The sequence below is a fragment of the Dermochelys coriacea genome, chromosome 6 (genome assembly GCF_009764565.3).
Source record: "Dermochelys coriacea isolate rDerCor1 chromosome 6, rDerCor1.pri.v4, whole genome shotgun sequence".
Lineage (NCBI taxonomy): Eukaryota > Metazoa > Chordata > Testudines > Dermochelyidae > Dermochelys > Dermochelys coriacea.
The window spans coordinates 68,840,424-68,855,033 of record NC_050073.1 but is presented as its reverse complement, the minus strand read 5'-3'; the positions used below and the strand labels follow the sequence as shown (position 1 = coordinate 68,855,033).

Genomic DNA, 14,610 nt, shown 5'->3' with positions numbered 1-14,610 from the left:
TTACTAGGGGTGTGTCTACAAAGAGTTGCAGTTGTCATCTTAATGTGATTTTAAGCCAGTGCAAAAGGTATGTTTAAACTTGTAAACTGAACCCAGCTTCTCAAATTGAAATAAGAAGGCCCAAACAACTTTTTACAATGGTTAAACTAAATTAGTTTAATTAAACTGATGCAAGTTTGTGGATAAACAAGACATGAGTTAACTGATCGTATGCTAGATAAATGATCCCTCAACCTATCAGCATAAAAAAAAAGCACCAGATCTGAGATAAGAGTTCTGCTGTTCATAGAGATGAGTAGTAAACACTAGGTAGTTGACCTCAAACTATATCTCACCAAAGCAAACACACATACTGCAGAATTTCTTAAACTGTAAGGCTAGGCCTTCCTAAGGAATCTGTTACCTCTCCCAGAATTTTCAGAGAAAAGCTTAAATAACTGTTTCTTACATAATTTAATTTGTAACACAGCAAAAGAAGATTTTATGTAATGTCCTTAACGACTGCAAACAAGGGAAGAAACAATGGCAAAGCTATATAGTTTCTTGGGGATTTTTTTTGGGGGGGGGGCGCTATGTGCCTACAGACTTGCTGGGGCCAGGCGGAGTGACTCTGCTGGAGGAGCCAGAACCATCCAGAATCTGGGGTATGTAGTCACAATGTGTGTTCAGTAGCCATTCTGAATCTAAATGGGAAGCTTTCAGTATGGCCAAACTATGTGGCAGGACATACCTGTGGTCACTATCTGAAGGCTGAGCCAACTGCAGCTCAGTGAGGAGGAGGCTATGAAGTGGAGTATGTAGAAGCCAGCCTGTTGGAAGCAGCTGAACCAAAAGGGGGATAAAAGTGTCTACTGTGAGGTCTGTGTCTCAAAGACGGCTATCCATTTGAATCCATCTCCTCCTTCTCACTAGGGCCAACTAAAGCTGTTGCGCCCATGAAGGCTCACTAGGAGAATGACACACACAGAGCTAATGGGTCAGTATAACAGTACAATCGCCTAAAATCCACTGTCAGTGCCCCAAACTGCTCACTCCCCCCACAATGACAAAGATCACCATGTTCAGAGATGAACTACAGTAGATGAAATGCACAGGTAGAAAGTTAAAACAGTGGTAAAAAAAAAAAAATCTGAATCCATCTGTCAATAGCACAAACAACTCTTACAGGACTATACCAATGCAGTTAAACAAGCCTTCTCTCCACCACAATCAATGCAGCAGAATCATGGCCAGTAGAGCTATTTCACCTAATAAACTGGCTCATCTGAGATAGGAAAGTCTTGATTTTGATGTCTGGGCTAACAAGTGTGAAGACTGAAAACATGCTTCGCTGATAAGACCAACCGAATATGTGCGGAACTAACTGAAAGAAAATTCTACCCCTCACTAGATCACGTTATCCACATCACTCCTGAGAGAGTTTGGCCCTATCACGTATGCCAAAGTTCAAGAAGCTCTGAAAAAAATATTTGCACCACAACCAGTGAAATGGATCCATTCCCCTCCTGGGTGGGGAAAGTCAGTCAAGTACAAGTATGCCCATTACTAATGACTTCTGAGGTAATTCTGCGCCACTGAACATGCACAGAATTAATTTCCCCCACAGATTTCTTTGCTTCCCTGCAGAAAAATTACTTTCTGACAGGAAAGGAAAGGGAAGCCACAACAGCAGCCATGTGACCCTACCCAGCTGCATGTTTTGGGTGCCCAGGGCAGCTAAATCACTGTAGGGCAGGGGGTGGGACTAGGGAAGATCCAGCTGGTGGCTCCTACGCTACACCCAGCTCAGATTCCAATCCCGGCTGGGCAGGACGGGACTTCCTCTTTCCCTGCACGGCACCTGGGGCTAGGTTAGACCCACCCCCAGATTTCTTCCCAGGCTTCAGGAACTCTGAAAACTCCCCCATCCTGCTTCCATCGCTCCTCAGCTGCAGGGGGAAGGATCACTGTATGGGGAGCTGCTCCCGCATCTGCCCAATCCCTCTGCACCCAGACGCCCTCATACCCAGACCCTCCCGCTGAACGTCCCGTCCCCCCCACACACACACACAGAACTCCCCCTGCTGAGCCCCATTCTCCCGCACCTGGACCACCCTGATGAGCCACCCATACCCAGATCCCCACCACCACCAAGTTACAACCAGCTGCAACTGGATCCCCACACCCACTGAGTCCCACTCCCCCAGCACTTGGACCCCCACCCACACATCCAGACCCCACCCCCCTGAATCCCAACCACCTTATCAATCATAGAAGATTAGAGTTGGAAGAGACCTCAGGAGGTCATCTAGTCCAACTCCCTGCTCAAAGCAGGACCAACCTCAACTAAATCAGCCCAGCCAAGGTTTTGTCAAGCCGGGCCTTAAAAACCTCTAAGGATGGAGATTCCACCACCTCCCTAGGTAACCCATTCCAGTGCTTCACCACCCTCCTAGTGAAATAGTGTTTTGTAATATCCAGCCTAGATCTCCAACACTGCAATTTGAGACCATTGCACATTGTTCTGTCATCTGCCACCACTGAGAACAGTTTAGCTCCATTCTTCTTTGGAACCCCCCTTCAGGTTGTTGAAGGCTGCTATCAAATGCCCCCTCACTTCTCTTCTGCAGATAAATAAGCCCAGGTCCCTCAGCCTCTCCTCATAAGTCATGTGCCCCAGCTCCCTGATCATTTTTGTTGCCCTCCACTGCATTCTCTCCAATTTGTCCACATCCTTTCTGTAATGGGTGGCCCAAAACTGGACGCAATACTCCAGTTGTGGCCTCACCAGTGCTGAATAGAGGGGAATAATCACTTCCCTTCACCTGGACCCCCTGCAGAGTCCCATTACTGTTGCACCCAGACCCACCCCCAATAAGCCTCTGTGCATCCAGATCCCCCCCCCCCACACACACACACGGATCCCCCACTGAGCTGCCTACACCCAGATTGCCCCACAGAGAACCCTCTCAACCCACACCTGGATCACCCCACACTACACCCCTCCATACTTGGATCCTGCCAGGCTAAACCTGCCTGCCCACACCTTGTGCATCTGGCACGGAGGGACAGAGCCCTGGTGTATTTCTGGGGCAGGCCCAGCCCTTACGCTGTGTCAGGGTTGGGTGCAACCTTATGGCTGAGTTCATGTCCTGGGTGGGAGCTTCAGAGTGATCTCCCACCTCTGTGCAGCCAGCCAGTGGCCTGTGCTCCCCAATGCCATGCTGGAAATGCTTCCACATTTATTTGACAAATAAAATTTGTAGAATTTTAAAATATTGGGCCCAGAATTTTAATTTTTTTGGGACAGAATGTTCTCAGGAGTAACTAATAGAGATAGCCAATTCCTCCATCAGAGCTGCATACCTACCAAACTCCATGAAAACTGCCATAGTTGCCCAATTCTCAAGAATTCATCACTCAACCTTTAAGACCTCTCTAACTACCATCTTGTCTCAAAGCTCCTATTCCTAGGCAAAATAATTGAGAAAGAAGTAGCCATCAAGCACCAACAACATAGAATATCAGCCTACATCTTGGATGCCTCACAATAAGCATTCAGACAAGGGCACAGCTACTGAGACAGCTCTAGTAGCATGAAAAGACAGCCTTCTTGCCTGTGTCCAGGACCATAAGATCTCCATGATCATACTGCTGGAATTTTATGCAGTTATTGACACAGTGGACCAAAAGGTATTGCTAACATACCTACATGATTTCACATGAGATGATGTCCCAGCACTACAATAGCTGCAATTGTTCCTCTACAGCAGAGCTCAGAGCGGTGATGAATAACTGCTCCTTCTCTCCATTGTACCTCTCTCTTTAAAAGAAGACCTGTTACTGTTACATTTTCTTGTAGGGCTCAATCTACATACAAGTATTTAAGGTAAGGAGGCTGCTCACATGAGTATTGATTTGTGGATCTGGTCCCTAGGTTTATATTACAGTTACCAGTTACAGTTTCACAGGGTTTAATCTTAAAGATTACAAAGTAATTCCACACCATAGATACCTAATCCAGCAAATATTTAAGCATTTGCAATAAATTTACCATGGGAAGATAAGAACATGCTTAAATGTTTGTAGGATCAGCTTCCATTCAAGTGACCTGAAACAAATGACAAACTATCAGAAGTTGAACCCTCTACATCCTGAAATATCATTCAACACAGTGTTATCTGCAATATCTGTCCACAGCTATTCTGTCACACAGGAAGAATGATTCAGTGATTAGGGCACTAGCCTGGAACTCAAGGGAGTGGGGTTCAATTCCCTTCTCTGTGTTACAGACTTCCTGTGTGACCTTGGGCTAGTCCAGAGGTGGGCAAACTATGGCCCGCGGGACCCTCCTGCCCGGCCCCTGAGCCGGGAGGATAGCCCCCAGCCCCTCCCCTGCTGTTCCCCCTCCCCCACAGTCTCAGCACGCCGCACCGCCTGCGCAACACTCTGGGCGGCTGGGCAGCGCAGTTGCAGAGCCAAGGCCTGATCTGGTGCTCTGGGTGGCGCAGCTGTAGCGCCGCCAGCAACCAGTGCTCCAGGCAGTGCGGTAAGCGGGTGGGATAGAGTTGGGGGGGAGTGGTCAGGGGGCAAGTCAGGAATGAGAAGGGGGGGAGGGAGTTGGATGGGGCAGCAGGGGGGAGTGGTGGATGGGGTAGAAGTCCTGGGGAAGCGGTCAGGGGTCGCGGGGGGGGGGGGTTGGATGGGGCAGGAGTCCCGGGGGAGCCATCAGGGGGCAAGAAGCTGGGGGTGAGTCAGATAGGAGGTGGGGCCAGGCCATGCCTGGCTGTTTGGGGAGACACAGCTTCCCCTAACCGGCCTTCCATACAATTTGGGAAACCCAATGTGGCCCTCAGGGCAAAAAGTTTGCCTGCTCCTGGGCTAGTCCCTTTGTCTCTTAGCTCTTTGTGATTCAGTCTCCTATCTGTAAAATGGAAATAGTCAAACTTCCCTATCACACAGGGGTATTGTGAAGATAAGTACATTCAATGGTGGGAGGTATTCAGATATTATGATAATAGGAAGCCATAAGTACTTAAAATAGGTAGTGATTCAGTGCAGCAGAGATATATATAGGGAGAATTTACTTTCAAAAAATAAGAGGTAGAAGTAGTTTTAGGTACTACAATTGCGCCAAGCCCCCTACCCATTTTTGTTGATTTATAATCACATTTTCCTATTAAAAAAAGTTTTCCCCTCCCTTGTTTTTGGTGTGTGTGTGTGAAAGACCTGTACAGACAAAGGAATCTGACAAAGGCCCCAGACTACAATCTAACCTGCAGATGCACCCTCGCACCAACGCCAGAGCCTCAGTTACTTCACCGGGGGTCTTGCTGGGTGAATCAGATTGCAATGTGGCCAACTCTCATGATTTTATGATAAGTCTTTTGAGATTCAGTATTTTTCCTTAAAGCCCAACTCCCAGGAAGACACCAATTCCATGAAAGTAAGTTTTTAGCTCTCATGCCTGTAGAGAAAAATCTGAATAGATAACCCCATGGTATTCTAAAGCCTCAAGAAACAGAAGGCAAATGAATTGTATTTTAAAAATTTAATTTTTAAGCCTGATTTTTTTTTGGAGTCTGACTCATGAATGCCAATATTAAGACTGGGGTTTAACTGAGTCTACATATCATTACTTGTATTACAATAGCACCTAGAGACTTTGACAGAATCTGTGGATCCACTGTGCTAGGAACTGTACAAACTCCTACTAAGAGAATCCATACCACAAAGAGCTTACAGTCTGAATAGACAAGACAGAAGAAAGGAAGAATTATCCCCATTTTACAGATGGGGAAAACTAAGGAGTAAGTGACTTATTCAGTGTCACACAGCAAAGCTGTGGCAGAGCTAGAAATTTAACTTGAATATGAGTCCCAGTCCAACATCTTTATCACAAAACTATTCTTACTCTGTATTCAGAAAGGAAACTATTCAGTATAATCATTTAAAATAGACTAAATAAATATGAATTGTTACCAGGGAGAAGTTAATTTTTAAAATTATCAGCACCTCCACCAAAATATATCCTAGTACCACTGAAAACGTTCAGTCAGTTGTGTCCAAAAGACAGTAGCCTCATCCTGAGATGTGAGGACCATCTGCAAGTCCCCTAGAACTGTCAAAGCCACAGGTGCTTAGTAGCTCTCAGGATCAGCTTCTATATGAAAAGTCTCATCTTTTTAAAATAACTGGCTTTGCATGATTTACCTACTAATGGCATTTTATTAAAATCTAATTTATTGATCTCCCAAACTGTATAAATTAAGATCACCTATGGGTATGACAGACAAAACTGTTTTTAATGCCTGTCTTGCCTTGTCTCTTGAAAGAAAAGCAAATGTAACTGATAACAAAATGCCACACTGCAAATCCTTAGAAAGCAAATATACACAGATGTGTAAAGTTAAAGTTAGCAGTTACTACCATGTATCTAAACTGTACAGGATCTTAATTAAGTTTAATTTGTTAGCTATTAGATGGCAAATAAGTACAATATCACATGGATAACTGAATGTACAGCCCAAGAACACTTACAAAGGATTCAGTTGAAATCTGCAGGAGATCAATGTAAAATGGACAGTCTCAAATATAAAAATTCAGTATCATTTAATCCCAAACATTTTAAATTAATTTCTATTATAATTACTGTATATCCCATTACCTTTGAAAATAAAACTACAATCAATGCATTACCCTTTCATCTATTTGAATTTCCAAGGGAAAGTTTACTAACTAATACATATGCATATCAAGACAATTTCAATTGACTAATTTTGATAGCTGTAATCTATATTACAGAGAGCATCAGAAAACTCAAAGGCACACTTTATTAATTCCACTTGAGGAGACAGCAAAAAACTGAAATGACAAACAAGAGATGCCCGTGTGGTGGTAATTTGTGACCACAGTAATTATTTGTTTGGATGTGGGTCACAGACTGCAGCCACCAGTAAACCCACATAACAGAAAAACTGCAACAATGCTTACTTACCCAGCAGAGAGCCTATAAAGATGACAATTTGCACAGTGGTAGTGAAATGTCTGTAGGTTTGCTCCTCACTGTACTCCCCATTTTCCAAGGGTCCAATCCCATTGTAGCTTCTATTGTTCCACACAGTTTGTGTATTAGACACATTCCTAATTTTTACAGCTCTGGTGACATCCTGATAGAGGGCATGGTCACTTTCATTCCTTGAAATCCAGCTTCCATTGTACCCCATGGTGAGTGTTTTCTTCCTTCTCCCTACCTAATAATCACACATGATTGAACCAATGCTTTCCACTGAACAGAGCGTACAGGCAAAAGAACTGCTTTTGTGAATAAAGCCAAGTTAATTGTACCCAGCAAAGTCTTCACTGAATTTGTGTCCTGGAAAGCAGGTTTGACTTGTCATGTCTCTACCTCATGAATCATTATACTCAGGAAAGGAAAGAAGGGAGAAAAACATGACTCTGCCCTGCTATTACTTTTCCCTTATTTCTTGTTTCTCCATGGCACAGTGTTTCCTCAACATGTTTTACTGCAACAAAAATGAATGAGAAAAAATCCAGTCCACACCATACATCACCCTCCCAGCAGATCACAATAAAAACAATTTATTGAACATTAAAATAGGATTGGAAAACTTACAGAAAAATCAACTATGTTTTTCCCCTGTTCTCAGTCTTTGCTTAGCTTTTTCACAAAAAGAGAGGAAAAGCATCTCTTTTTCAGTGCCAAGTCCCCTACAACTATTCTAACACACTATATCCACTTTTCTTACTGTGAAAAATGAATTAATTTTGCATATATGGTCTTGATAGTGAGAAGATAATTAAATTCCATTCAGAGGAAAGTAAATGAATGTTCAATGGCTTCCAAAGAGCACCAGCTGTTTCCCATGAAATATAATTTTTTAAATCCTAAAACAGATACCATTCCAGTTTTCAATGAACCAAAAAAAAAAAAAACCCACCATAATCCTATGTGACCTTCTGTGAGTGTACCCCCAGGTCAAGAACAATTCTCTTTAAAAATTGTAATACATGACAGAGCATCCAAGTAATAGAATCAACATGCATTTCATCTATCTGTATTCTTGATACTCCACAGATTGCAGAAAACCTTCAAATCTTCAGAGCTTTCAGCAAGTCTGCTTGCAGCACTGACTACTAGACTGCTTGCTGCTGTGTTCATAGAGATCCTAAAGAAGACAGACTAGATCACATGACCCTCAGCTGAAGGCTCTGGTTTTTGATGGCAGCCATCTTGCTTGTGGAGCTGTCAGCTCAATGTGCCTAAGAAAAACAGAGGAAAAGCAGAAGCTTATTTTCTGAAGGGAGAAAGTTTCTGCCAATATCTAAAATAATTCTAAATATTAGGAGGGAGGGGGAAAGTATTCTATTGTCAGCTTCTGCTGACAATTTTTATTTTGTTCAAAATTAGGAGTTTCCAAATTTATATTTGTGCAAACCAATCCTGCAATGTCTAGGGTCAAATTTCCAAAAACATCTCTGAAGCTGCATGAACATATCATCATGCAGAGTAGGTAGCTTTTAACTGGCTGATTGAGGTATTTGGACATGCATATTCTGTTGTTTCATTGCACAAATAACGGTGCATGCAAATTATAAGCAGTTGAGATAAAGTAATTTTGCAAATTTGGCTCTTAAATTGGGTGAAATTTTAGATTTCTGGCTCATTAAAATCTGAGTAATATCTTTTTGAAAATATATGCTTTAAGGTTTCCAGTAAATTTTCAAGTGTAAGTAATTTTCAAGTATTCAGCTATATAGTTACATTTTAAAATGTTACATTAACATGGCCAAGTAAAGGGTTTCTCAGCTATTGGCAATCAGTTATTTCTTGTTGTAAAGATTGGTGAATTGAGTTATTTTACCGGCATTTCCCTGTTGTGAATAGGGAAAATAGCCAACAGACAGCAGGTTGCACAGGAACCATCTCACCCTCTGTGATCATGATTTCCTATGACAGCTATGTTCCACAAGAAAATTTAAATTGTCAACCTCAAAAGTGAGCTCATGTGTGTAGGAAAGACAACTTTCACAGTAATTGGTCAGCAAATCAGGAACTCCATCCCTGAAAGAATGGGGATAACCATGAACTTTAACTGCTTCAAAGAAAAATGCAACTCTCTTTATTCTAACCTTCCCATAACACCAGATTTTTAAAAATATGATACAAAATAAAGTCTGATCATTCTTTAGTTTTAACCTAAACTTTATCTCTGTGAGTATGCATTATAATAGTTTTTAATTACATGATCACACTGTATTGCTAAAGTCACACACTGCTAAATTATGTTAGAAGAATATTAAGGTTAAAAAGTTAAGCACTCAAAAATTAGTAAATGCCAGAATTAGCATTACCTAACAACCTTATTACAGCCCACTTGTATGGATGCATTATGATAAAGTCCACATCCAATTCCCGCTGCCATCACCCTCCAGACCCCTGCCTCATTCAGTGCATGGGACAGACATTGCTCACCATTCAGTGTTTTGTTTTCTCTTCACTTACCTATGTGTGGCCCCAGGTTTTATTTACAGCACATTATTCAAAGCCTGCTCTGTAGTCAGAATTATTAATTTCCTCATGTGGTTTTTCTGTGGTGCTCATACTATAGAATCAGAATGCTTCACAAACATTAATGAATTTATTTTCATAGCATCCCTGGGAGAAGAGGGAGAGCGGTTATCCTCATTTTATAGCTGGGGAACTGCGTCAGAGGGATGAAGTTCAAAAGTAGCCATTAATTTTGGGTAAAATTTGAGACCCCTAGAACTTGATTTTTCAGAGTTTCTTGGCAAAGCACTTTATATGTTCAAAGTACAAGCTCCCAAGACTTCAGCTGTGGTTGTTCATCACTTCTGTAAATCAGACCCCAAGTATCAAGTCAGGCACCAGGAAATTGAGGAACATATAATTAGTGACTACCTATGAAAAGTTTAGTTGAAATGACTCACCTACCATTACTAGGAACTCTTTGGCAAGGGTGTCACAGGGTGCTCTACTCACTGCTAGAGCACCTCCTTCTGGTCATGTCTGGGGATTAGCTCTGCAGGCCAACGCCCCTTCCACACACTCGGGACTCAACTGCTCTCGCTTTGTGGCTTGACCTTTGGCCAGGTCACTGTAATTTCCCCTTCTGGGAAGGGGGGGACTCAAAGTCTCTCAGGACCCATTGTCCCAGCAGTCTTCTCTTTCATTGCCCCTTAATGGTGCCACTTTCCCAGCCCATGGACCCTACAACAAGGAGTCAAGTTCTGCAAAATCCTAAACCTTAGTGCCATATCCTTAGGCTATTTTCTACCTGGCTGTCTCTCACTCTGAAAGTGACAACAGCCCTCTATCTCTCTACAGTCCCGTTCTACACACAGCTACTGGGCTTTATACAGGCCCCTCCTGTTCCTCTCCAGCTCCATTTCTGCTTTAATTAATCCTCATTACTCCCTGGCTCCTCTTCCAGGTTCAATGTATGTAATTAATTGGCCCACCTAGACACATTAATTCCTTCAGGCCTTGTGTGGGGTGGACCCCCATCACAAGGGGAAACAACAGAATCCAGTTCTCCAGGGCAGCATTAAACTGCCTTGACCTTAAGACCACCCTCCCTCTTCCTGCAACCCTCACTCACTACACACCTTCCAATTTCTGTAACAAATGAGGCAGGAGTCCTACTTCCTCCTTCTGTACACAAACCTGATTCACCCTCAGAGCATATCCATCCTGCACATGGAAGGAGGCAGGGGTCCTGTGGAAAATATATATGTGATCACATACTGTAGTTAAAGACTGCATCGTAATGCACATGCTCAAGGAAACTGAGTTTAGGTTGCAGAGGCAAACTTAATTCTGGTATTTTGTAATTTTTTGAGTGATTGATTTTGCAATGTTAATAAAGTTCTTTCGATGTATTTTGTGTGTGTAATTTCCTAGGTTTAAAAAATAAACACCTGAAAAAAATAAAAATTCCACCATATGACAGCATATCGATACCCACCTAAATCATTGACAGGATCAGAACGTTTAGATCCTCCACGCAGAATGTCATGTACAACTTACACATGGTAGGTTGCAGAGCTGCTGCTAGCAGGTCAGGCTCCTATAGCAGACATAAACTGGCTACAGAGCTTCCTTCTCAAAGAGAGACACTAGAGATGTGTTCAGTTTAAGTTCCTTTAATGTACTGCCAGACATGGCTGAGGTTAGCTTAAATAAGGTATGTTACACAGAGTGGCACCTAGTGATGGCAGTATAATACAGTTTAATATTGCCTTACATCTCCCCTTTTAAGTTTGGAATTCCTGCCATTTGCAAAATGTACACTATCATACCATCTTTAAAGTTCAGTACGTGTCAGTCTGTTGAAGGTCTCTGAATCATACTGGATTTCTCATTACACAACATGAACACATAACTCTTTGGTCATCTGGCTCTCCATTAGTTGCAATGACTGGCAGTTGTGGTCCATTTGGAATCTTTGAGTCTTCTTCATTCTGCATATACCATCTGCAGATTCTGTTCCATTGATTGTTCTATCTCAGTAACAAACTGTAGATGTCAACAGTTTCTGTTGAACTCTCCACTGTCAGTCTCGATCACATATGACCTGGGCACTGAATTCTTTTTCTTTGTAACAGCTGGACTTGTCCATCATTTTTCTCCATCCAGTTTGACATAAACACATTCACCAAGTTCTAGGCCCATTAGTTCTCTGAGTGATGTCTTTTGTAAAAATGTTTGTAAACTCTTTCTGCCTTTGTATTCAATTTGCCTACTCTCTTCATGCCTGGCCACTTTGGAGATAGATGATTATTTTCCAAAGTTGGAACAGTAGTTCTCAGTTATCTTCCCTTCAAGACTTGTGCCAGACTATGTCCAATAGCTCAGCTCTTATTGGTGTTGATCTGTAATTCAAAGAGCAAGGATTGGATCTTCCCAGTTTAGGATTTTCTTGGCTGTCTGTACAGCTCTCTTAGCCTCTCCATTTGCTTGTGGGTAATGTGGGCTAGTAATATGATCAAAATCATATTTTGTTTGGACTGATTTAAATTCTGCTGCAGTGAATTGTGGTCCATTGTGCATCACTAGTTGCTCTGGAATATAAAAGTGAGCAAAAATGCACTTCAGTTTCTCAATAACACTGAAACAAGTTATGTCTTTCAAGTACATTATTTCTGTATACATGGAAAAATAGTCCACCACAACCAATATTAATGTCCTCTCAATTCACATAAATCTGCAGCTAATCTCTTCCAAGGTCTGTCTGGTAAAGGTGTTGTTATTCTATATGGTTCAGAATTGTCTCTGAAGATTATTTGTACTGAATCTCCATTCTAAAGTCCAATATAATCAAATCATCTGTCAAGTTTTTTCACCTTTCTCACTAGGCCCATCATGGTGGCCACACTGTGTCTGAGAAGGTTGTTGGTCTGTGATCCTTTGATCACATGAATTCTGAATGCAAAGCTGTTGGCTTTGTAAGTTGTTTCTCTGGTGACTGGCTCATGCAGTTCAGAATATCTCTAGGGCTAGTGAGAGCAGTGTCAGGTGACTTCAGCTTTGAGAGGGGTTGATGGTGATTGTAAATCCCTTCTGAAAAAACTGTGACATCAGCTCCAAAGTCAATTTTAAATTCAATAGTCTTTCCATTAATATTTAGTTTCACTCTCCAAGCAGGCTCTGTGTCATCACAAGGTTACAGATCCCAGAAACAATGGCTCTTGACTGTATTCTGTAATTGTAGTTATCTCTCTCACTGCCTTACTGTGGCAAACAACTACAAAATGTCCATATTTTGTGCATTTATTACATATTTCATTTTTAGCTGGACACATCTTCAGTTATGACATTTTTGTACATTATTCTGAAAAGCTTTGTAGTTTGCCTCGAATTTCCTCATAGCCTCATGGCTTTTATGGTAATGATTTTTAATGGTGATGCTGAATCTTTTTACTGCTTCTGAGTTAATTTCAGGTTTATCAAGTTGCTCCTGCCTTTTGTTCCGTTGTTTCACTAGCTCAGACTGCTTTGCTATCTGTCTAGCTGTGCTTAGGCTTAAGTCTGTTTTTAGTTGTAGCTGCTGTGAAAGATTTTAATCTGTTAACCCAATAACCATCCTGACTCTGAAATGTTCATGTTTTGCAGTCCCCAAATCACAGCTTTTAGCGAATGCAGGAAGAGATCTTATAAAACATTCAACATTTTCCCCTGGTCTTTGAATTCTCTGGTGAAAAACATGCTCTTTCAAAACCACATTTCTCTGAAATATAAAGTCTGCATGAAACACAGTCAGAATCCTTTCATAGTCGACTTTGTCATTGTCTTCAGCAAAGGCAAAAGGTTTAAGGATATGCTCTGCCTGCTTCCCGAGCATAAATAAAGAGAATACCTAGATGTCTCCATTTTCTTGTGGAGTTTGGTTGCAATGCAAAATACTGCTTCCAGTCTGTCCATTCTGTAGGTTTATCAAAACTGACGTTTTCTGGGGTTCTGAAAAATGGCATGTTGATGAGATCAGTCCTGCAACCTTTGTTGCTTTGTTTCTTCTGTGTCTATTCTCCTTTGGCACTAGTTTACTCCTGATACTATGTCATTGTACACAGTAGGTTGCAGGTCTGCTACTAGCAGATCAGGCTCCCGCATCAGAGCCTCCTTTTCAGAGAGAGACATCGGAGATCCTTTAATATACTGCCAGGTAAGACTGAGGTTAGCTTAGATAATGTATGTTATATACAGCACCACCTAGTAGCTGAACAGAATAATACAGTTTCACATTCAATATTACACAGACCTCTGCCACTTGAGCTAATCAAGTGAATGACACCAATTGTAGGTTGTCATCCTCTGTATGCATCAGATGGGAATGGGACATATTGTATTAATTTAGATGAAATATATAATGCAAGAAAAGGTCAAAGATGTTAACATAACACAGTCACTTTCCAACATGAAACAGTGTTAAACAGGGTTCGGGATTTGGTATACAGAGACCTCAGCCTGCTTAGTACCGTGACAAATACACCCTTAAAAATCCTTTAACTTTTAATTAAAGATAAACAGAAGAAAGAAAAACAAAGCATATGAAATGTGAAGTATTACATATGGCTTTCATTTTAACAACATCCCTTGTTCCCTTTCCCTGGAGAGAGTTTTTACAAGGAAAAGCGCGCTTGTTTGACAGTCTCTTAAATCAGTGGTTTTCAAACAGGTGTATGTGTACTACTGGGGGTATGCAGAGCTCTTCCAGGGGGTACATAAACTAATCTAGATATTTGTCTAGTTTTACAACAGGCTACATAAAAAGCACTACAAACTAAAATGTCATACAGACAATGACTTGTTTATACTGCTTTATATACTATATACTGAAATGTAAGTACAATATTTATATTCCAATTGATTTATTTTATAATTATAGACTAAAAATGAGAAAGTAAGCAATTTTTCAGTAATAGTGTGCTGTGACACTTTTGTATTTCTATGTCTGATTTTGTAAGCAAGTAGTTTTTAAGTGAGGTGAAACTTGGGGTATGCAAGACAAATCAGACTGCTGAAAGGGATACAGTAGTCTGGAAAGGTTGAGAGCCTCTGTCTTAGATGGCATCAAAGATGGTAATACC

At 41.5% G+C, this 14,610-nt stretch overlaps 1 protein-coding gene across 2 annotated transcripts in view; it reads right to left on the bottom strand.

Annotated features, from left to right (window-relative positions):
- The window catches only part of GPR176 (G protein-coupled receptor 176), a 78,973-nt gene extending 68,481 nt beyond the window's left edge, over positions 1–10,492 (bottom strand). The window contains exons 1-2 of one of the 2 annotated variants that reach the window (XM_043517508.1): positions 9,952–10,492; positions 6,977–8,262 (exon numbers count right to left, since the gene is read on the bottom strand). In XM_043517508.1, coding sequence (XP_043373443.1) covers positions 6,977–7,205 — 229 coding nt within the window. In that variant the 5' untranslated portion in view covers positions 7,206–8,262; positions 9,952–10,492. The remainder of the gene's footprint in view (positions 1–6,976; positions 8,263–9,951) is intronic. The other variant, XM_043517509.1, reaches the window with a different exon arrangement.
- Between the last annotated feature and the right edge of the window lie 4,118 nt (positions 10,493–14,610).